This window comes from Pundamilia nyererei, unplaced genomic scaffold, assembly GCF_000239375.1.
Source record: "Pundamilia nyererei isolate P.nyererei 1_Seehausen unplaced genomic scaffold, PunNye1.0 scaffold00066, whole genome shotgun sequence".
Lineage (NCBI taxonomy): Eukaryota > Metazoa > Chordata > Actinopteri > Cichliformes > Cichlidae > Pundamilia > Pundamilia nyererei.
This window is the reverse complement of record NW_005187467.1, coordinates 2,328,026-2,349,738: the sequence shown is the minus strand read 5'-3', so window position 1 is coordinate 2,349,738 and position 21,713 is coordinate 2,328,026. Positions and strand designations below refer to the sequence as shown.

Sequence of the window (21,713 nt, the reverse complement as noted above, 5' to 3'; positions counted from 1 at the left end):
TCCTTCCATGCTGTCAATAACCCACCCACCACGCCATGAATGAAGTAGGCTGTTGTTTCAGGATGTATAATGACTTCCTTTTGTTCCTTGCAGCTGTACAAAGAAATTGAGCTTTGCTCTAAAATAACTAAAGTAATCCAGTTTGACAGAGATGAATCCTGCATGATTGGTTACGGTAAGAATAATTTTCTATCTTTATTTAGAATGCTGCAATGAAGTCAGTGTTAAAGACTCGTATTTCTGTTTTCTTCAGCATAAGAATTGATTTTCTTTGACCTTTTGTTAACCATCCCTATTTGTCCCTCTGATGCTTGGCTAATACCAACATTTTCTCTCTCTCTGCTTTTCTTTCTCTTCACATTTCCCTTTTGTGTTCAGGTTTCTCCATTTCGGTGGTGGAGGAGGATGGAGTACAGCAGCTCTACATCACCGATGTAAAGGCAGGGGGATTAGCCTTTGCTAAAGGTTAATTATCCTTCATTTCTACTGAAAGAACTCTTCCTAAACACACTTTGTATCTAATAAGCCACACTTTAAAGGAAAATATAAACAATGCAGGTTGCCTTAGCTGTTTTTAGTGCTTCTCCATTTTCTCACATCAAGGCCAGGAGAGTTTTCATCTCCTGCTTGGTTTCTCTTTCGAAAAATGCATTAGCACGTTTATTCAACAGGTAGAGAAGGTTTTAGAGGACACAACACTTCTCAAGGGTGCTGATTACTATAATCATGCCTCTCACTGGCCTTTATGAAGAATTATGTTGAATCTGACACTTAACAACGGCTGCTTCACACTGGCTCTCCTGTAATGAAGCTGAAGAGCTGAATGATGTCAAAATAAAGATAAAGAGCATTGATCCCAGAACAATTATGACTGATGTTGGACAACAAGTGTTAATGTGTTACTGGCTAATATTTCACAAAAAATAGAGAAACGGGTCATGCCTGTGGGGCTGAAATTAAAACAACAGTCTCCAAAGTTGTAGATTGTGGCTCAAGAGTTGGGAGTTTGTCCGGTTCGAGCCCCGGCTTGGACAGTCTCGGTCGTTGTGTCCTTGGGCAAGACACTTCACCCGTTGCCTACTGGTGGTGGTCAGAGGGCCCGGTGGCGCCAGTGTCCAGCAGCCTCGCCTCTGTCAGTGCTCCCCAGGGTGGCTGTGGCTACAATGTAGCTTGCCATCACCAGTGTGTGAATGTGTGTGTGAATGGGTGGATGACTGGTTGTGTAAAGCGCTTTGGGGTCCTTAGGGACTAGTAAAGCGCTATACAAATACATTTTACTTAAAACACCATTTGAACATTTCAAGCAGGAGTTGTTTGATTATTGCTAAAGATTAGGTCATTACGATCTGATATTAGAGAACATTTTTTTTAGTAAATGAAGGAACAGGAGACCGTAAACTGGAGCTGATGCTGAAAGCTGGTTGTGCATGTTTTTGCAGGTCTGAACGCAGGGGATGAAATACTTCAGTTAAATGGAAAAGACTCCCATAGTCTTAATTTCTCTGACATGAAAGCAGCATTCTCTCAGGCTTCACTGGCTCTGACAGTCAACACCTTGCCTGCGGTGGACCGCCGTCAGCTCTGCTACTTGCCGCCACGCCGCTCAGATGCAGAGGAGGATCTCTACACTGACATTTTCTCCCAAAGTCAAGGTAAAAGGAAAAAAGACACAAATGGTATACTTTAACATTATGCAGTGCTGTGTGGAGTTTAGTCAACCTTTTCTTTCTTTTGCTGGGGAAAAAAGTGCAGTGATTTACTGAAATATATGCAAACATAAACGATACTACAGTCAATAAATTCCAACAGGATTGAAAGTCAATATTTGCTTTGAATTCCTTTATTCTTTAGCACAGAACTCTTTTCTTTCTTTTCTTTTGAAGTCTCTTAGCCAAGCTTATTTTAATTTCTTTAAGTAGTCTTCAGGAATAGTTCCAGGCTTTCCAGGCTTGAAGGACATTTAAAGCTCTTCTTTCGATGTTGGCTGCTTTTGGTTTCTTTCTCTGTCACAATATTTGTTGCAGCCCAAGCTTTGGGAAGGCCAATCCATGGCTGGTAGTTTTCCATTGTGTGTTTTTTCTATCCAGGTTTGCTTTTGTTGAATTAACAGTATGTTTGGGATCACTGTCATGCTGAAAAATGAAGCTCTTGCCGTTAAGACACTTTCCAAATGCGTAATGATGGTATCTGATGGTGTTTTCCTAAATTCTTAATTTCCAACATCACTAGTTGAAATGCAGCCCCAAACCACCACAGAGCCGCCACTGTTTCATAGATGCCTGTAGACACTTTCTGATGTACCTTTTTCCTGACCTTCTCCATATACATGTACATTCATTCACTTCATAAGATCCGCTGCCACTGATTTTCTGAAGTCTGCCTTTTTCTCCCTGATGCCCACCCTTCTACTTCTACGACCATTTCCGATTAGGCTTTAGTGAGGAGCAGATGGATCAAATGAAGGACCAGATTCATCTCTCTGGTCCTCATATTTGTGCTGAATTTTTTTTCCTGTTTCTGGAAGACTTTCACCTACTGTACATAGATTTTTAGGCATGCCGCTTTTTCCTCCACTTGTGCAGTTGCTCTGTTTTTGGGGTTTTTTTTAGGCTACGCTGTACACCATGCAGAGAGATGCCAAGTTTTTGGATAACAGCTATTTTGGAATCACAATTTTGGTCCAGAAATACAATTGCATCTTTGTAGGACAGATTAAGAGGGCCACATTAACAAAAAATGTAGATTCCTGAAAATGGTCAGGTACAGGGATTGGATGAAAAAGCAGCCAATGCCCACAGAAAGATCTCAACTTTCAGAAAGTGTGAAGAATGACTGCGCAAGACCACTTTAATGAATTACAAGAAAATCCAGCTTCTTGGAAGCCAAACATAAAGATATGATGGATGGCTCAACACTTTTGCACAGTACTGTATTTCACTTACTAATTTAAAGTGCCACTGGTGCTTCCATCCTTGCATGTTTATAGGTCCAATTAGCAGAGGTTAATGAACAGTTTAAATTCAATTCCCACAAATCTAAAGCGTATCAAAGCCATCAGATGCTCACAGTGTGGTGATGTTTACGTACTCACCTGGCATGTAAATGAATCAGAAGCATGCAAGTAGGCAAATCTCAAGCGTATATTTAATTTCCATGCAAGAAGAACTGACTTTCAGACCATCATCCTTAGCGACATCAGTTTCATTAATGCAAACGCAACAGATTTACTGGATTTAAATGAGGAAAAATAGGACATTCTGAGCAGTTAGCTTAGTGGATTAGTTTAGGAAGGTCTTAAATCGTAATAAAATGACAAGGCAAGTAAATGTATTAATCTAATCTAAAGAAGGGGGGGGGCTTTTGTGTCGCATATACATGACTGTTTTGTTTCTCTCAGAGGAAATCCTGGATGATGGAGTTGGACTGTTTCTGGAGAGCTCAGGAGACAGCCTGGATGACGACTCTGAGATCTTCAGTGAGTTCGACGAGTGCACAAAGGTAAGAGCACAATGTTTATCATCACTTTTATTATTATTATTCTTATTGTCATCACAGAAAACATCTGACAACCAAGCTTTCGTGTAATATTGCAGCGCCTATGCTTCTTTTCCGTCCTTGTTCTTTACAGCACACCTCTTAGCTCTGGTATTATGAAAAAGCACTCACAGGCATTTCGCTTTGCCACAGTTTGACTCACCATCTGTTACTGGCTCATTTTATCTTGTTTATGAAAGCAGAGCAGCATCTATAATCAACATGAGGGTGTTAACCCCATGCTTCTCAACACAATCTGTATCAGGTTTCTCTTTTCCCTCCATGACACACAACTCTAATGGAATTTCATAGCTTCTGACATGATTAAATCAAAGGGACCTAAATACAAATATATCTCATCATTGCTGCATGAAGTGTATCTTATGCACTGGAGACAAAGGACAGGACAACTGATTTGCTTTGAATGAAACAGCCGAGTGATGGATGGGTTTGATTAAGCTTGCATTGTTATTGCTTGATTATGCGAGGTTAGTAGGACCAGGTAATAACTGGGGGTGGATTCATTTTTAGCTATAAATGAACAGAGACAAGTTTAAAAAAGAAAGCACAGAGCACTACTGCCAAGACAAGCAAATAAGTCTCAAAGACCCACGTGTTGCTGTTAAAGTGCTATGACTAACAAAGATGTCTAATTCGAAAAAAATGGAAGAAGAAGAAAGGCGAAAAAATAGTTAAAGCGGCAGTCCTTAATCTGCTCTCTGTAACCGACTTCAAAGGATCACTGGGCACTTGCTCATGAAATGCTGAATGAAAGCACTGATGTGCTCTTGTAGATTAGTTTATCTCTCATCTCTTATGACAACACTTGATAACGACATCATTTCTCATTGTACCCGGTTAAATTGGGAGCTCACTGCAAGAGCTCCAAGGATCAATGTGATATCCTCAGACATCCTACTTACCCTTCAAATTCAGAGCTGGTTACATGACTGCTTCTTTATACGTTGTCTGCTTTAATCACGCCGTTGAACTTGTCTTGCTTAATGAGCAGCAGTTAATCAAGTGCAGCTCTGTAACTGCCTTTGTAATTATTAATGATATTATAGGGATGAGGAAAACGAGTCTAGATTATGAGTAAACTGAAGGACAAAATCTGTGGTTAAGATTGTGATCTGCTCTGTTAAATACTGCTTTTTCAGCTATTTTTTTCTTTAAAAAAACATTGATTGCTTTCATTCTCCTTTGGGCTTTCTGTTTGAAAATTAACCGATAGGTTCCTTTTGTGAGATCAGAACTCGCTTTTTTCTTTGTGTAGCATTGACGGTATGTGAATCATTAAAAAGATGGCCCTGTGAAAAACCTCAAAGCAAAGAAAAGCTGAGATTTATGTCCTCGTATCTGAAACATGTCTATACGTTTTCTTGAAATCGGCTCAGGAGTGGCTTAACAAAGTGATATAAAAATATTAGTTGGTGTTGTTGTGCACACCATGACTTTGTATGACAACAGCTGAAAAGATGATCAACGACTTCCTACTTTCAGTCATTGTCAGATATAGATAGCCGGCCTAACCTTTGTAAGATTGTATTTTGTGCTATGAAAAACACATAGATTTCTAATTATTTTATGGGGCAAAGTACTATCACTGTTTTTCTGTCTTGTTATTATAAAAGCTATGTGCAACATAACCTCATTACGTACTACATATTCAAAGCAAGGACTTTGGCACAGACCACCTACATCATTTCTCAGCGATGCCAATTTGTGTGTGCTGGCTACAGGCTCAATAGAGAAGAACTCAGTGCGGCATCATTTTGTGATCTGAATAACAGCCTCTAAACTGTTTAGCTGTACACTCCCATCTCTCAATGACAAATGTGGAGTCTTTATGTGGGGCATTCTGGGAAAGTAGGAAATTACTGACTGAGTCAAACAGGACAGACAGTGGAAAGCAAGTCATGCAATTCAGTTGTTATGCAGGGGGGGGACTGGATGTTTGGTGAAAACAGCAAGTGTGTATTTTTCTTCTTCACTGCTATGGCATTTTCAGAGCTTGTAACTTAATCACAGGGACCATTGCTTCTTTTCTTACTTGTTAAATGCTCCACGGCAGTTCACCCCCTCTCTAGCCTGCTCCTCAGCAGCTCCCCTCTCCCCTTTTCCTGAAATCCTGCATTTGTATTCTACTGCGGCGTGGCTTACCCAGTCAATCCTGCTCCACTGCAGCCTTGAGGAGGAGACTCTTTCCCTCCTGCTCCTTTGCTCTCTCCCCGGTCTGGAGGATTATCGAGACTAATTTACAATGCTGCTAGAGTTGACCAGATCTTCACACTCACACAGTGTGCCTAAGTTTACCCAGCCTGTAGAGAAGAGAGAGAGCCAGAGAGAGAAAACAGCAGAGTACTGGTGACAAAGCTACAGCAGACTGTGAAGGAGCAAAAGAAGGGGAGTTGGAAGGCTCTAAGTGCTGGTGGGCGGAGAGGAGGAGGCTGAGCAGCTCCACTCATCCTTCATCACAAGCACCACAGCATCTTCTCCTGTTTTTTTTTTTTTTTTTTTTTTTAAACCAGGGAAGACAAAAGGGCTCAGAAATGTATTGGAGAGACACAGTGTAGACTTTGCTCTTTCTAAAGCCCGGAGTCTTTGTTTTCTCTCTGGTACTTTAACTGACGCTGGCTGTCTATCTGCACCCGGCTATGTCTATCCTGAAGTGGAGCAAGCACAGCAAGCGCTCCACAGACTCCATCTATGACATGCTTCATCTGGTGAGCCTCTTTTCTTTCATGCACGTCGTTTTTTTTACCTGCTTAATTCTTGGTGCTGCTGTGATAGCTGTTGTCTCATTCCAGTGAGAAGAAAAACAAAATCACCTGTCCTTCTCAGTGTTAGTTTCACACCTCTCGCTGGCTGCTGTAGACCAATGGCAGGAAGCTGTGAGTCACTGCCGCCGCAGAGTTGCCCCATAATCACTGGAATGCTCCAGGAGATGCATATAGGAGCCCATGCTCTACAAGTCTTACTGCAGATGACTTGGACTTTATGCGACTTGGACAATCTACTGACTATTTCTGAGTTTCTCTCTTAGCACCTTAAGCTGCGATATCGGGCTTCAGTTTCAGAGAACAGACATGCGGTCTTCTCCTTACGCCATGCTTTTATGCTTTGAAGTAGTTTATTTCCCCCAGCAAATAAAATATAGATTAAAAAATATATCTGTGACAGGTTTTTACATTTACACATTGTTCTTTTAAATAGATACAGAAGCCTGTGATTTTCTTTTTTCTCCCCCTCTGTACTTTCTCTCCTTTCTAACATGTCATAAGTGTCCAAGCACCCAAAGCTGTCATAGTGTTAATTAGCCTAGATTGTGAAGAGCATGTCTTGACTGTGACTGTCTTACTAGGCTTAGTAAAACTTTGCAAAATGTTCAGAAAAGAAACAGATTTGAATTTTCCCCTTTTTCTGCACTCTTGCAATCTGTTTGTGCATTTCCATCTAGCATTTCATGCTCAATTTTATGTGTAATGTACTGGACCTTACATATCATCAGCTGTAAGTTTCAGCTTTTTAAAAAAACAACTTTTATTTAATTTTTTTAACTAAATCACTCTCTACATCCAGTTGGTTTTACTTACAAAGTATGTGTTGTGTTCACTCTGACCAAAAAATATCACATCTAACAAATCACAAAGCATTTGTGAATTAGTGTAAGATCCATTTGCAACATTGCATTTACAGACACAGCACCTCCTAGTTCATCTGTTTGTGTGAGAGCTGCCTGCTTAATTTGGGAACATTGTCAAGAGGAACAAATGGCTGTCGTGCCTCACATATCAATGTCTCTTTGATTAGATAACAAAGCTGATAACCACGGTCATTTGCAAAGCTGCCCGGGAATATCTGTAACAGTTGCTGGATAATAGTGTTCTTCTTGTACTCTGTTCTTCTCGCTCTTGCATTTTTCCATCATATTTTTGTGAATGACGGCAAAGAACATCAGGACTATGGCCGTTTTTCATCAGCATTTTGGTAAATATTGGGAAAAATTGCACACGCATTGCTTTTCAGAGACAGCAGAATCCTTATGTTTGTTTGTCTAAAACTAAAAACAAAGTTTAGATGTGAAGACTGACAGCAGCTAAGATCATAATTGGGTTTTCTAATATGAGAACCACAACCTTTCATCCTCTGCAGCTATGTTGATGTATAATCTCAGTATTTCACAGGGGAGCCTATAGGTGTGAGAGGACAAATTGTTTCTGTCCAGCCTGTAAAACTCCATATAAAACAAAGCACACATCTCTCAGCTTCCAGTTATGAACTCAATAATGACTACAGCTCCTAGTGGTCCCTGTTATGTGACTGTCTCATTTGATCTTTATCATGTACTTTCAAATGAAGTCTGGCCTCACAGAGTGAATAAGGCTTTGATGGATATGATTTATGCTCTTTGTGCTTTCTGCTTTGTGTTTGTATTGATTTTTTTTTTTAAAAGCCAAAATGCCAGTTTATATTTATGGATGCTGAGGCTGTGGCCAAAGTAACAAGTACTAGTTCAGCCATGTAGGCTGCTACTGAGTGGGGTCTATTTTTTACCCAAAATGATAGTCTAATGCACATCAGCGCTGGTCACCACGGCAACCCATACTGTATGTGGACAGACACCGTTGTGTGTATATTTTGATTCTGTGAAAGAGCTGAATCATTACACCACCGATCCATCAGTAGGAGGAAAACACCAGGGAAAAGAGCGATGTGAGTGAGAGGGAGGTGGAAAGTCATTGTTATGACAGACTGAAAATAGACCAAATTAGTGCAAATGATTTTTTTTTTTAGAGCTGCCTCACTGCCTCTTTCCAGGCTCAGTTGCTGTACAGTCATGGATGTGTGCACAACAGTAGGTAGAAAGTGGCATCTGCTTCCTAATGTTTGCGGCTCCCACCTTTGTGAACATTGCCGTTTTCTTTTATGAAGGATTTTATCACTCTTGCCTTTGAAACGCTCATCTTTTTTTGGTTGTTTTCCCCCCCTTTCTTGCAGAGTACGGAGCAGGTCGCCGCTTTCTGCCGCAGTCTCCATGACATGAATTCCTTGGAGTGTGTGTCCTCTTCGCCGAGCCCGGAATCGCCCTTTCCACCTCCTGCAACTCCCAGACAGCTCTCTGATGCCGACAAGCTCCGCAAAGTCATCTGTGAACTCGTGGAGACCGAACGCACCTATGTCAAAGTCAGTATCACTCATCTTACTTGTAGGAGGCAGATGGTGTTTGTGAGTGTGCATGTTCCTCCTGTCCATCGATCGATATTTCTGTCTGCCTTAGGTCGTGTTAGGCTTCCACATTACCCATTCAACATGACCTATCCATATTTATCTCTGTGTCTCGGGAGATATGAGCAGGACACAGCTGTGCCCTTGCTTGGATATTGCCTAATCTTTTTCAGCCCAGTATAAATATGGCTCAGTGGAATAACTGGGTTAGCGATGCTATATAATGGAATAATTTAGACTAACTAAAATGTTATGCCCTATTTTACGGGCCACAGATATAGTTATTATAGAAATTATACTGCAAGTGACTGATGGTGTATTGTTCAAACAGACATGTGGGTGCATTTTTATGTCTGTGTGTCTTGTAGTAGGAGTTGCAGTTGTGTTGCTAATGCAATAAATACAGGCAAAACACTTGAAGGGGTTTTGATTTCAAGTTGACAAAGCTTTAATGCAATACCACATAATGTGTTTTGTTTGCTACAAGTTTGAGCACGTCATTTGGAGTCAGTCTCATGTTACTTTTGATTGCCAGGCATTTGTTCATTTCTTAGGCTTTCTACATTTCAGCTCACGTTTGTATTACCAGAGTCATCTACTTAATTTGGTTTCCATATAGCCGTTCTTTCTGAAGAAAAAGGCGCCCACCAGCTGCTTTTGGTTTGAGCTTGAATTACTTATTTGTCCTGGTGTCTGACTATACCTTTCTATACCTGTTGATTTGTTAAAAATGTCAAAGCCTTATTTAAAAATGCATTTTTTTTGTGTGTGTCCATATTTCACACGGTGGCACAAGGCAAACCTGAGTAAAGCACAATTTACCGACTCTTTTTCATGGTTTTCTTGCAGGATCTCAATTGCCTCATTGGGAGATATTTAACCCCACTGCAGAAAGAGACCTTCCTTACTCAGGATGAGGTATGTCAAATGCTCCCCATGTGCCTTTATGGGGTCCAGGCTTTTAAATGCCAGTACTGTTGAAATGTTCTAAGAAAAGTAGGTTACATAATCATGTGAAGTGCAGCTCTGTGTGAGGACAAGAGGGTTGGATGATGTGTGAGAGAGATGGGATGTTTGAAAATAACATGTTTTATCTGCACTTTCAACAACGAGGTTCATTTGGTTATATTCAATTTTTGGACATTTTTGTGGTTTAACTGGTAGCAAGTGATTAATAAAAATAATATTTTGAAATGCACTGGAAGGTGTTAAAATTCTTTCTTTATTTAAATCTCATCTCAAATAATTTTTCTTTCAGCTGGATGTTCTGTTTGGTAACTTGCCAGAAATGGTGGAGTTCCAAGTCGAGTTTCTCAAGACTCTGGAAGACGGGACGAGACTGGTTCCTGATTTGGAGAAACTGGAGAGAGTGGATCAGTTTAAGGTATGCACTTATTCTTTGAAATATACAGCAAAAGACTAGCAACAGGTATTTAAAGACCCGACAAAGTCTTTGAATTACTGGTTGTGTGACTCCTTTTTACAGAAAATCCTCTTCTCCCTCGGAGGCTCTTTCCTGTACTATGCAGACCGGTTTAAGATCTACAGTGCTTTCTGCGCCAGCCACACCAAAGTCCCTAAGGTCCTCGTGAAGGGTGAGTAAATGTGCTTCAGAGATGCAGCCCTCCTTAAGGAGAAAGGATGCATTTAGGCTCCCAGGGCTAAAAGCTTTGCACAAATGTATGGTATATAATGAGCAGTCTCGAACACTGTCTTCTAAGCTAGTACACCCACTCCCTTCAGGACTTGACTGGATGGCTTTGTTTTCTGCATTTACATTCAGTGAGTCAACTGGTTATCTGCCACACTGTTAAGGAGGTGCTATTAGAATAAAGCTGTTTTGTTTTTCTTTTCTTTTTTTTTTGAAACAGTAAACAGATTTTTGTTCTGCCCACTCATGTTTAGCTGCTGTTCGATAAAAATGACCCTTCTGTAAAAACAAAACAATTCAGACCTTTTGATGTGGCTTCTAATCTCTAATGCAAGACAAAGCATGCTTGTACGCCAGTAATCTGCATAATATCAGGCTAAACATAAGCAAGCAGACAACAAACTTATAGATCTCACCCCAACCGGTCGCAGCAGATGGCCGCCCCTCCCTCAGCCTGGTTCTGCCGGAGGTTTCTTCCTGTTAAAAGGGAGTTTTTCCTTCCCACTGTCGCCAAAGTGCTTGCTCATAGGGGTTCATATGATTGTTGGGTTTTTCTCTGTATCTATGAAGCGCCTTGACTTTTGTTGTGATTTGGCGCTATATAAATAAAATTGAATTGAATTGAATAGACCATTAGTGAAAATACTAGGAATCCAATGTTTATCAGTTACATAGAGGATAATTAAAAGTAGGTAAATAGGTAACCTATGGAGGCATTTCACTAAGTGTTCTTTTTTGGTCATTCCAGCCAAAACTGACCCCAATTTTAAGGCCTTTCTGGATGAACGAAACCCCAAGCAGCAGCACTCTTCCACACTGGAGTCTTACCTAATCAAACCCATACAGAGGGTTCTCAAGTATCCCCTCCTGCTGAAGGAGCTCTTCTCGCTCACAGACCCAGACAGTGAGGAACATTACCACCTCGACGGTAAGACAAATTCTTATAGCAGATCTCAAAAATATGTACAATCCCAACAACCCGCCTCATAACGCGATTTGTGCTGGACTGCAGTTGCCATGAAAGCCATGAACAAGGTTGCCAGCCACATCAATGAAATGCAGAAGATCCACGAGGAGTTTGGAGCTGTGTTTGATCAGCTTATCACAGAGCAGAGCAGTGAAAAGAAAGAGGTAGATCGGAGAAACCTGGCTTGGTTCTGTTATGTTAACCAAAAATGACACGCAATTGGAGCAGATTGGTTGATTATTTCGTTCCAATTACCAGGTTGCTGATCTGTCAATGGGCGATCTGCTTCTCCACAACACTGTGACATGGATTAACCCACCTGCCTCCTTAGGAAAATGGAAAAAAGAACCCCAGATGGCTACATTTGGTATGGCAGGATTGTTGATTATGTAATAAATGAATAATAAGTGTATGTATGCTGTTTGGATTCCATCTAAAAATGTCAAAACATCTGATGGAAAAATGACAAATTGACTGTGATGGCACAGTCACACACGTTGTGTAAAGCGTGCACATGCATCAGGGCACATTTTGGAAAGAACTGCCTAGTAATTATGGAAAAATTCAAATGCCTTACACTCCATAAGTGACAGATTAGCAGCATTTGACAACATTTCAGTTAACTGTAATGTGGGTTGCATAGCAGTGCAATAGTTAGCACTGTTGCCTCACAATGAGAAAGCTTAGTCAGTTAAGGTCTCCCTGTGTGGAGTTTGCATGTTCTTCCTTTGCCCGTGTGGGTTTTCTTTAGGCTCTCTGGCTTCCTTTCACATCCAAAGACAGGCATGTTTGGTTAACTGGTGATTCTGAATTCCCCAATAATGTGAGGTAGACCAAGTACTTGGTCTAGAATAAAGTGCTGTAAAAATGTAGTGCTGTAAAAAAAGGTAGTCTAAAGTGCTTTGAGTAGTCAGACAGGCTAAAAAAACCCCATGTGTATTAGTTGCCCCCCCGACTTCTGACCATATATAGTATTAATAATAACAACAATGGTACTAATAATAATATTAACTAAGGTTTGGATAACCCCAAGGATGCTTTACAGAAGAGTAAAAATGAACTAAAACATATAAATAAACAAAAAAGTCTTTTCATTTTAGCAAGAATTGTTCACAATTGTGCACAAAAAAGAGACCAGTAACCCTTCCTATGTAGTTTTTAATGAACAGACCTGTTGTTAACTTCAAAGTTACATATGTTGATTTGACATGTGACCTGAACCCCAGTGATTACTAAGTCTTTTTTTCTACCAATGCTTTCTAGTGTTCAAAACAGCAGTGGTCTTTGTTTGCAAGGAGGGGTCCAAGCAGAAGAAGAAAATGGTAGGTTTTCACAAAAACAGGATTCCATCAGCAACACCAAACCCCAATCGCAAACACATTGTTGACTTGCCTTTCCTGTGGACCATTTTTCGTCTGTAAAAACAAAAACAAAAATTCTTTACTTGACTGAAGGGAGGTTCCCACCGGGTCTCTGTATCTTCTGAAGAAAAAGATCCCTTCAGATTCCGTCACATGATTCCAACTGATGCCCTACAAGTCCGGTCTATGACCAATGCAGGTATAGTAGATTACAAACTTTAGTAGCACACTAGTTCTAGCTTCAGTCCGACTAATGATTATCTCACAATATATTACCAGATTTCTACGTATATGAGACATTAGTGATGATTTCTCCCTCAGATGGCGAGGGCTCTGCTGTGTGTGAGATTATCCACACAAAATCGGAGTCAGAAGGAAGACCAGAAAGGACATTTCACTTGTGCTGCAGGTGAGGATTTCTGCTAAAGGAGGTTCAATTACACTGCAGATTACAGCTTGCCCACTACTGATAAAGTCCAGTCTGCTATCTAATGAAGTGACAAACTGTCTACCTTTCTCAGCTCTCCGGAGAGCAGAAAAGACTTTGTGAAGACAGTCCACTCCATCTTGCGAGAAAAGCATCGCCGGCAGCTCCTAAAAACAGAGAGCTTACCACTCAACCAGCAGTATGTACCCTTTGGAGGAAAACGGCTGTGTGCTCTGAAGGGAGCCCGCCCCACTATAAATAGAGCAGGTAAATGCCAGTCTGTAGATGCATTAACCCAACAGCTTCAAGTGCACAATTTATTTTTGACAGACAGGCAGAATCCTGTGGTTTTATCCTGAGTTTTTCATTTAAGGTTTTAACCAGTATTGTAGGAAGATAATTACTTTCAACCAAACTCCAAAGGGATGTACTCAAAGTAGTAAGATCATAATAATTTATCTCTCTGATGTTCTGGGGTTTTGCAGCATCTGCCCCGACTAGGACTCTCGGCCGAAGGAAGTTAGTGCGCAACCGTTTCACCATAGACACGGATATTGTTTTTGATGGTGATCCTGAACAGCAAGACCTCGTTTCACCAGAGGAGCCTGGCTCAAAACGGTCCCAGCAGGATGAGGAACCAGATCAGCAGCAGCAGCAGCAGTCTGACTTGGCAGGTGACACAGACCGCTGGGTGGAAGAACAATTCGACCTAGAAGAATACGAAGATCAAGAAGAGGTGAAGGAAACTGACATCCTCAGTGACGACGACGACGACAACGACTTCTGCCAGACACCAACACCTGCGTCCATTGAGACTGACCTGGAGGCCCCAGTCATGGCTTTGACCTTGGAGGGTGTGGAAAGAGAGAAGATTAAATCCCCAACAGCCAGTGAGACATCTGACATGGCGAAGCAGAGAACCATGATCAATGACAAGACGGAGGATCAAAATCAGAAGGAGAAGGATGAGATTTGGGTAAGAAGGGAGCAATCAGGTTTATCCCCAGACTGTGCCACATAAAAGCAGATGCCAGAAGATAGACAGCGAGTGTTCTAGACAGCTTTACATGGGCTCCATAAAAACAAGTCATCACAAACAATGCATGAGCATTGATGTATATTGCACAGCTAGTAGAAGATATACCTTTCTTTATCTTATGCTGAATGCTTTTTTTTGTACAGGTAAGAATATTAGTGGAGCAATACAGGAATCCAGAGTGAGGGAGCTTTTCCTGAATCGAATGCTGTTACAGGAAAGTCAAGTGTAAGCTTTGAGGGTTGAAATAATGGTACAATCACAGAGTCTAATCAGTTGCTTTGATTGGCATGGTTTGCACATTTGGGCGGCATTCTTTAGTCCTGCCTGCTGTTGCCAAATTTGGGTATTGTGAGAACATAAATATTTGTTATGTCTGTGTTACTCAGAGATATTATCATAGTTAAGGGCTGTATATTATTTGTCCTTAAAGAAATAGAACAATTAATTGCAAAGGACCGTTGTCTTGCATAGTTTACTATACTTGTGGATTTTCACATGAATATACACTGACATGTTTTGAGTACAGACTTCCTGATGTATTTGATTTTGATTTGCTGTTTATTAACTTAAAGCTATCTTTTTACTCGGAGAGACAGCTTGTTCTTTTTTGTTACATTTAATAGGATAATAGTGGAATTATGTAAAACTCCCCTTGTCAAAGAAGCAAGGGGATTTCATTGTTTTGATTTGGCATAATCCTGTTTTACTTGAATTTGGCTGTGTCTTTGTTTACTGTGAAACAGTTTTGGTGACATTTACTTTTCCTCTTCAGTATTACCACTCATACACATCGATACTTAACACTCCACTTGGAACCACTCAGTATTGTACATAATACATCTGGGGTCTGTTTCAGAAAGCAGGTTTAGTAAAATAGCTGACATTGTTAACCCTGTCACAAGAGAAAAAGTCAACAGTAGGTTTTCTTTAAAAAATCTGTCCAGGAGTTTCTCCCTAAAGAAGGGCCTTGGATTCCCAGACAGATACGCCTTAATAAATATGACTGTGTGGACATTTAGGCGCCTGTCAGGTTGTGAACCACTTCAAAGCACTGGAACATTTACCTTGCATTACTGTAGTAATCACAGTTTAGCACCAATTTGTATCAACATTTAGACACATCAAATACTCATTCATTAAACATGTGTCATGTAATGAGGAGTGAATCATGTTCATGATTACATGATTGTGTAAATACATGTCAGTAGAGCTGCAAATGAAATGACTAAGACTCTAAAAATAAACTAGCTATAGTTTAAAAGTGAGTTTTTACATATAAGCTGATATTGGTTTAGTATGGTCTGACAGCATTACATGTTGAGATATTTACAAACTTTAAATACATCGGCTCACTATCATTAAATCTAAAGCCCATAGCTAAGAATAGCTGGGTTTGCGGTCACGTGGTTCTGATGACGCGCGGAGGCAGCGCGATTTTTGAGTGGAGGGCGGAAGTAAACATGGAGGACACTGTGGAGAGTCAGGAGAGCAGCTATTGTGCAACTTTAGACCCCGTTTCTCGGGAGAGATATAAACAGATAGTTAAAAAATATATCGGACGTGATCCGTATTCTTTGAAAATGTCCGAATACACCACAGAAGTAAAGGATTTGCCTACTATCGAGGCTGTGGATATCACCAACTACTTGGTCCTCCAGACTTCTTACTACACTAGGCAGCAAATGAAAGCTTTCAAGAGTCTGGAGGCGTACAATTTTTTTGTCAGCGGGTGGGTCCACAACCTTGGAACAAAACGTCTCCGTGATGGATACAGTTTGGTGTTTGCAAGGGTGAGTGTTTGCTCTTATATTGCTTTATCTTAAACACGCTAACAGTTAGCGGTAGCGGCTTTAACGTCAACAAACATGCCACATCCTTAGGACTTCGTTAGAGTGACAGTTGTTTGTTTCAAGGTAAACCATTCTCAGAGGTCTAACGAGACACCTCTGAAGACTTGGGTAATTGCAAAGGAGGATGGAGAAGTGATTGCAGCTCATTGCAATTGTATGGCAGGGTAGCCGTCTGTTGCATATCCAAAATCGCCTCTGCACATCGATGCTGTTCTGCCTTAAGCTTCATTCTTTTCTCTCGTTTGAGAACTGATTCCGATCTGGGTTTTCGTTCGTAGCCGAGATTGACCGTCGGAGCCCAGTCCTCCGACTCTTCGTCATCCAAAGCACTTGGGCAGCCTATAGTCCCAATCAAGTCAATATTAGACTACTAACTTAAAAGCACTAAGTAAACGAGAATTTAACGACAACCTAATGCTAATAAGTTCGTTTGCAAACATAACATTACCTCTGACGAAGTGGTCGCTGCAGACACGGGCATTGGCAGACTCTGCTCCTCCCGACTGTAAACGTAAATTTAAAATCCATTTTTTCCTACGTTTTTCGGTTAGAATTTTCCATTTTTCTCCTCTTCGTTGGGCTATTTTTGGTACCCTAAAATACCGTTTATCAGTTTCTCGGGTCGACCTACTGGAGCATCCGTAAACACAACAGGACATAGGCATTTTGCTTACTGTCTGTCTGTGATTTTGCGCTTATCTTTTTCACTTCCGACCGCCAGTCAAATTTCGCGCTTTACGTCGACGTCACGTCTACGTCAAATGAAACCTAGCTAGTTTGAACCTAGGCACAACCTCATATCCATATTTTATTCGCTTTATTTATTTCTGTCCCCATCGATTGAACCAGCTTTTTTTTTTAACCCTATCTCAGGGTTTATCAGTTCAGAGTTCAGGGTAAGCTTAGAGTTTGTAAACCTGCTTCCTGAAAGAGACTTCAGCTTCTTTAAAAAATGTCTTGTGTGTTCAAAATGATTGTTCACTAGTATTGGAATACAATGCAATGTTCTTATTTATTCATCTGTAAATTAATTTGTTAGCAGCAAACACAGTCGTGTTTTTTGTTGTTTTTTTTTTTGTTTTTTTCCACTGAGAAAGTCCAAATTTGCTCAAGCAATCAAGGGAAAGACTTGCCGTGTGCAAAATGAAAGAAGTCATACTTGTAAACAATTCATTGTGCTACTAAGACTGCGTTTTTATTACTGTGTGTATATAGAAATGTACTGATATCATAATAAAAACAGTTGTTTCCTACTTATAATTTAACATGTGTGGTTGGTGTGGTTTTAATCAGCAGCCTCGTTTACTCCCTGCAGCTCAGCAGATACCAAGTCTACAGGACCATTTTGTGATGGGAGAAAACAAAAATGTCAAGTCGACATGCTTGTAAACAACAGAACTAAGTGACTAATCGATGCTCAGCTACCTTAAAGCAACACTTAGAGACTGACTGCAATTGCAACAAGTGGAAAACTTAAAGCTGAACTTTAGAAGACATTAAGAGCCACTCAGAGTGTTTGCTAGCTTCGGCTCACTAAGTGTCTGAGTGATGGTGCGCAACCTAAATCGCCATTAACAGAGAAAACACAAAAATGTCTGCAGTCAGTGTTTAGTGTTCACATAACAGGAATGAAGCAAGCTGAGAATTATTAACAATGATTGATTTAATCTAAATCTATACATTCTATAACTGGATATAGAAAATGAACACCGTACTTTCCAATATGCCTCCTCTAAATGAGTAATTTGAGGTGTTGTCATTACATGGACATTTTTTCTAATGAGAAACTATTGCATTTCAGTGCTAGTGAGTCATTTCCTATTTCGTTAAAGCTCTTTTTGCCAGTCAGGTTTTTTGAGAAATACAAAGGCGGGTGCAACAGATGAGCAAGGGGGAACGGTGGCCAAAAAATTCAGGAAGTGCATGAGCAAAGATAAACAATGGTTGCAGGAAGACCCTTCTCTGGCATCTGCTTTTTGCACACAACCTTAAAAAAGATCAAATCACAACAATATGAACTGGAATGTGTTTTAGCAAACTGATACTGAAGGGCTATTGTGTTTTAAACGGTCTACTGTCTTAAGCGGGAGAAACACTGCTGTAAAAAGCACATGGAACAAGAGTTCAAAAGAACAAATCTACATTCCAGATTACAGAATGCCAAAAATAGAAAATGTAAGTTTAAATTGTCTATTAAAGGTAACGTCCTCTTGTACATTAGTCAAAACATTACATCTGTAACCCTGTTATGAGCTGTAGACAACTGTCTTCCACCATTGTTGAATTCTCTGCTTCCTTGGAAAAGAACAATTTCTTCAGTATTTTCAAGCTAACATCAGGAAGAATGGCAGCACTCTACAATCAGTGGGTACCTTATCTCCTCTTTTATAACTGAGCTCTCTGCCCCCCACCCCCAGCCAGCACATCCTTGTCAATCACCACCCCCAACACAAAAGCTCTGGTGCTCCTTTTAGATCAAGGGGAAAGATCTCTTCAGACTTACAGCCTTGTGATGTGAAGCAATACAGTACAGTTCTGAATGACACGACTCCTTGATTAAATATCTGCCAAGAGATAAATGGAACCATCCTAATTTATGGGATTATTTATCTTTTAATATCTCTATTTATAATCTTTATGTATTCATAAAAGGATATTACAAAGCAACTAATAAATGAATGATGAAAGAAAATCAAAGACTAAATCTAAAATCAAAAGAAACAGCCAAAACATTAGAAGAGGCCAAATGACCCATGTGGTATAAACACATTAGCCAGCTCAGCAACACCAAAAGGACTGAAAAGCCACAGAAAGCGAAAAATATGGGGAAAGAAAGGAACATTTATGGCATAGGCATGTAAGGCTGCCAACTTATTGATGATGTGACTAGTGATAGAAGTAGCAGGATGAATTCTGTACATGTGTACACATGTACAGGGCTGTACTCTCCTCTGTTTTAGCCAAATGCTGCTAGCCTGATTATATGGTGATTTAAGGTGCAAATGGATAATGACCCAAAGCATTTTGCAAAAGCAAACCAACAGTTTCTCAAAGCAGAGAACTGAAATATTCTCCAGTGTCACGTCAGTCCCCTAAGCTCAACTCAACACAGCGTGCTTTTGAGTTGTTAAATACCAAACTAAATGCAGAGAGCTGCACAAAGAAGCAGTAAATGTTTGGCTGGCAGAGCGTTTCCAGCGAGGAAACACAGTTCTAGACTGTTGAAAATGGGGGGCTATTTACAAAAATAGCTGTAATTGCTAAAGAAATAATTATGGACCGTAAAACACAAAAAACAAGTCAGCAGGTGGGGCTGTTCTGTAGCAGTAGGTACCAGGTACCTTTTAACCTACTTCTATGTGTATTGTCTTAAGACAAACAACGCTACATTTCTACTAATCTATAAAACAGGGCTTTGCCTTGCATTAGATTTTAAAAATACTAAGTGCAAAACAAGATTTTAAGCTTTGTATTAAGGCTTAAAATATGGTTCTGCACCGTATTGTATGGATAGCACAGAACATTTGGAATCTTAAACTATGCAATGTTTCTTATACAACAGATAAGAAATAACTGTCTTGTCCTTCCCCAATCGCCCACACTTAGATTGCAAGTCTTCATTTGAAGTAGTTCACCAAACAGTGGATAATGCTTAACATCCCTAAAGAGGTGCCTGCTTCTCACTCTAATGTACACTGTTTATTCATGCACCATTTGAATGCTGGTAATTGCTAGCAAGATCAGTTTGGCTTCCTGCTTTCAGTGGCTCCTGCTACTGACACCCAAACTTCAGGATGGAGTGTAAGATGTATGTTTCTCTCCTGGCCCTGATTCCTGAGCTGCAGCCAGCAAGGGGGCTGACGTGCTGCTCTCTGGCATTGGTTAGCCTCCTGCTGCTCAGTCAAATGAGTCTGCAGTGGACATCATGCATCTGAAACAATCAGCAAGCTAACCAGTTGGTCCTCATGATTCTAATGAGCTGTATTAGGTTCCTTATCCCTCTATCATCGAAAGGTCACGTTACCCAATGCTGATCAATGCCAAGCATAGGGAGCTTGGAGAGGTATATATACACTAGAATAATTTTTCTCAGCACTACATTTTGCATATATAGTTTAAAAAAAAGAAAGAAGCAGAAGTACAAACAAATTACATCGTGTACTTTTCCAAATACTTATGGACTAACGAAAGAAATCAGCAGGTGGTGCTGCGGATTAGGTATCCACTGAACCTGCTTTATGTGTAACATCCAGAGGCAGACTAAACTAAGTTTCTAGAGTAATCTAAGTAAGAACTAATATCTCTAAATTTGACAAATTAGCACTTTTGGGGTAAAAGAAAATTGTATACACCACTTATGTATAACACTTAACATCTCCAAGCAAGCACCCATTTTCCACTCTGACGTATGCGGTTGTTTTGTGTGATGTTTATGTGCCGGCGCTTACTTGGAGGCTCAGTATTGGTGTCAAGCCTTTGTGTTTTAGTTCTGATGTTCCTGAAAAAAATATTTTGCTGTATGCACATTGGTTAATTTGTTTTATTGTTTTTAGTAATAATAAAAATATTAGGAGTAATAGTAATATTATGCAACTGCAGTTTATACGGTACTATACTGTAGAACAAGGGAGTCCACATGTTTTTAACCATAATGAAATGCATAAAATAATGCTGAGAGGTTAATGCTCACAAACACTGAGATTTTAAATTTATCACAGATTTTTCTAATTTAGTTATAGTTTTTTTTCTCCCCATCTCATAATCTATACACAAGAAACCATAAGCCATCTTATTTAGCTTTATGAGAATGATTACTCTAGTAACTGTTTTACCAAATTTAAAGACTAACTCATTTCAGTTGAAGCAGTAAAAGAATTATCAGCCTTCTTCCTGGAATGTGTAGTCATATTTACATTCAACAGGTGCCACACTGCATCTACAATCTCGTACCATTTTATCTGAGTTGAATCTATATTTTCTATATTTAATCTATATACATTTTTTAATTAAAATTGATCTAAAATCAAAATTCACAGCTGTGAATACACACTACAACATAGGTTTCTTCACAGCTGCAGGTTTCTCCCTATGAGGATACATGTTTACATTCAAAGCAGGTGAGGATGTGATGATGGTATCACTCAGCAAACCTGTCCAGCAGGTTTTGCAGTTTCTGTTCCTGTTTTATGACCTCTCCTGTTACATCTCTCTCTCTGTCATTCTTTGTCTCACCTGCTTCTCAGAAACGAGGTGAGCAGCAGGGCGTTGCACGTCCTAGACCAGGTTTAAATAAAGGAGTGGCTTTTTCACCTTGTAATTCCCTGCTGTTTTTTTCCCTCTTTACCTGAAATCAGACGGACAGTCTCCCTTGTAAATCGTGCCAAATACCTGGCACAATTCAGGAAAACAAAATCGACTTAAATGTCTAGAAAGCATCCTTCTACGAACAAATTAATCTATACTTTCAATCACAGGTGGTAAATAATACCGGGTTCAATGGCCACAACAGATCATTTTGCTTACATCTGATGTATTATATACACAAAAAATGTAGCTTTGAATGTGAGCTCTTGTTGCAGGGAAATGGGACCATCTGGATGTAATCATCTGTATGTGGGCTTGCATTGAAAACAGTGAATGCGTTGCTTCTGAGAA

General features: G+C 40.1%; 1 protein-coding gene across 1 annotated transcript in view; it reads left to right on the top strand.

Moving 5' to 3' along the window:
• Positions 1-17,323, top strand: part of LOC102201051 (T-lymphoma invasion and metastasis-inducing protein 1-like) — a 42,047-nt gene extending 24,724 nt beyond the window's left edge. Inside the window, exons 12-27 of the mRNA XM_005735996.1 lie at positions 94-175; positions 379-465; positions 1,440-1,652; positions 3,398-3,498; positions 8,536-8,721; positions 9,613-9,681; positions 10,022-10,147; positions 10,250-10,358; positions 11,163-11,342; positions 11,427-11,545; positions 11,640-11,748; positions 12,645-12,703; positions 12,836-12,941; positions 13,064-13,151; positions 13,264-13,436; positions 13,655-17,323. Coding sequence (XP_005736053.1) covers positions 94-175; positions 379-465; positions 1,440-1,652; positions 3,398-3,498; positions 8,536-8,721; positions 9,613-9,681; positions 10,022-10,147; positions 10,250-10,358; positions 11,163-11,342; positions 11,427-11,545; positions 11,640-11,748; positions 12,645-12,703; positions 12,836-12,941; positions 13,064-13,151; positions 13,264-13,436; positions 13,655-14,190 — 2,343 coding nt within the window. The 3' untranslated portion in view covers positions 14,191-17,323. The remainder of the gene's footprint in view (positions 1-93; positions 176-378; positions 466-1,439; positions 1,653-3,397; positions 3,499-8,535; positions 8,722-9,612; positions 9,682-10,021; positions 10,148-10,249; positions 10,359-11,162; positions 11,343-11,426; positions 11,546-11,639; positions 11,749-12,644; positions 12,704-12,835; positions 12,942-13,063; positions 13,152-13,263; positions 13,437-13,654) is intronic.
• Positions 17,324-21,713: the final 4,390 nt, after the last annotated feature.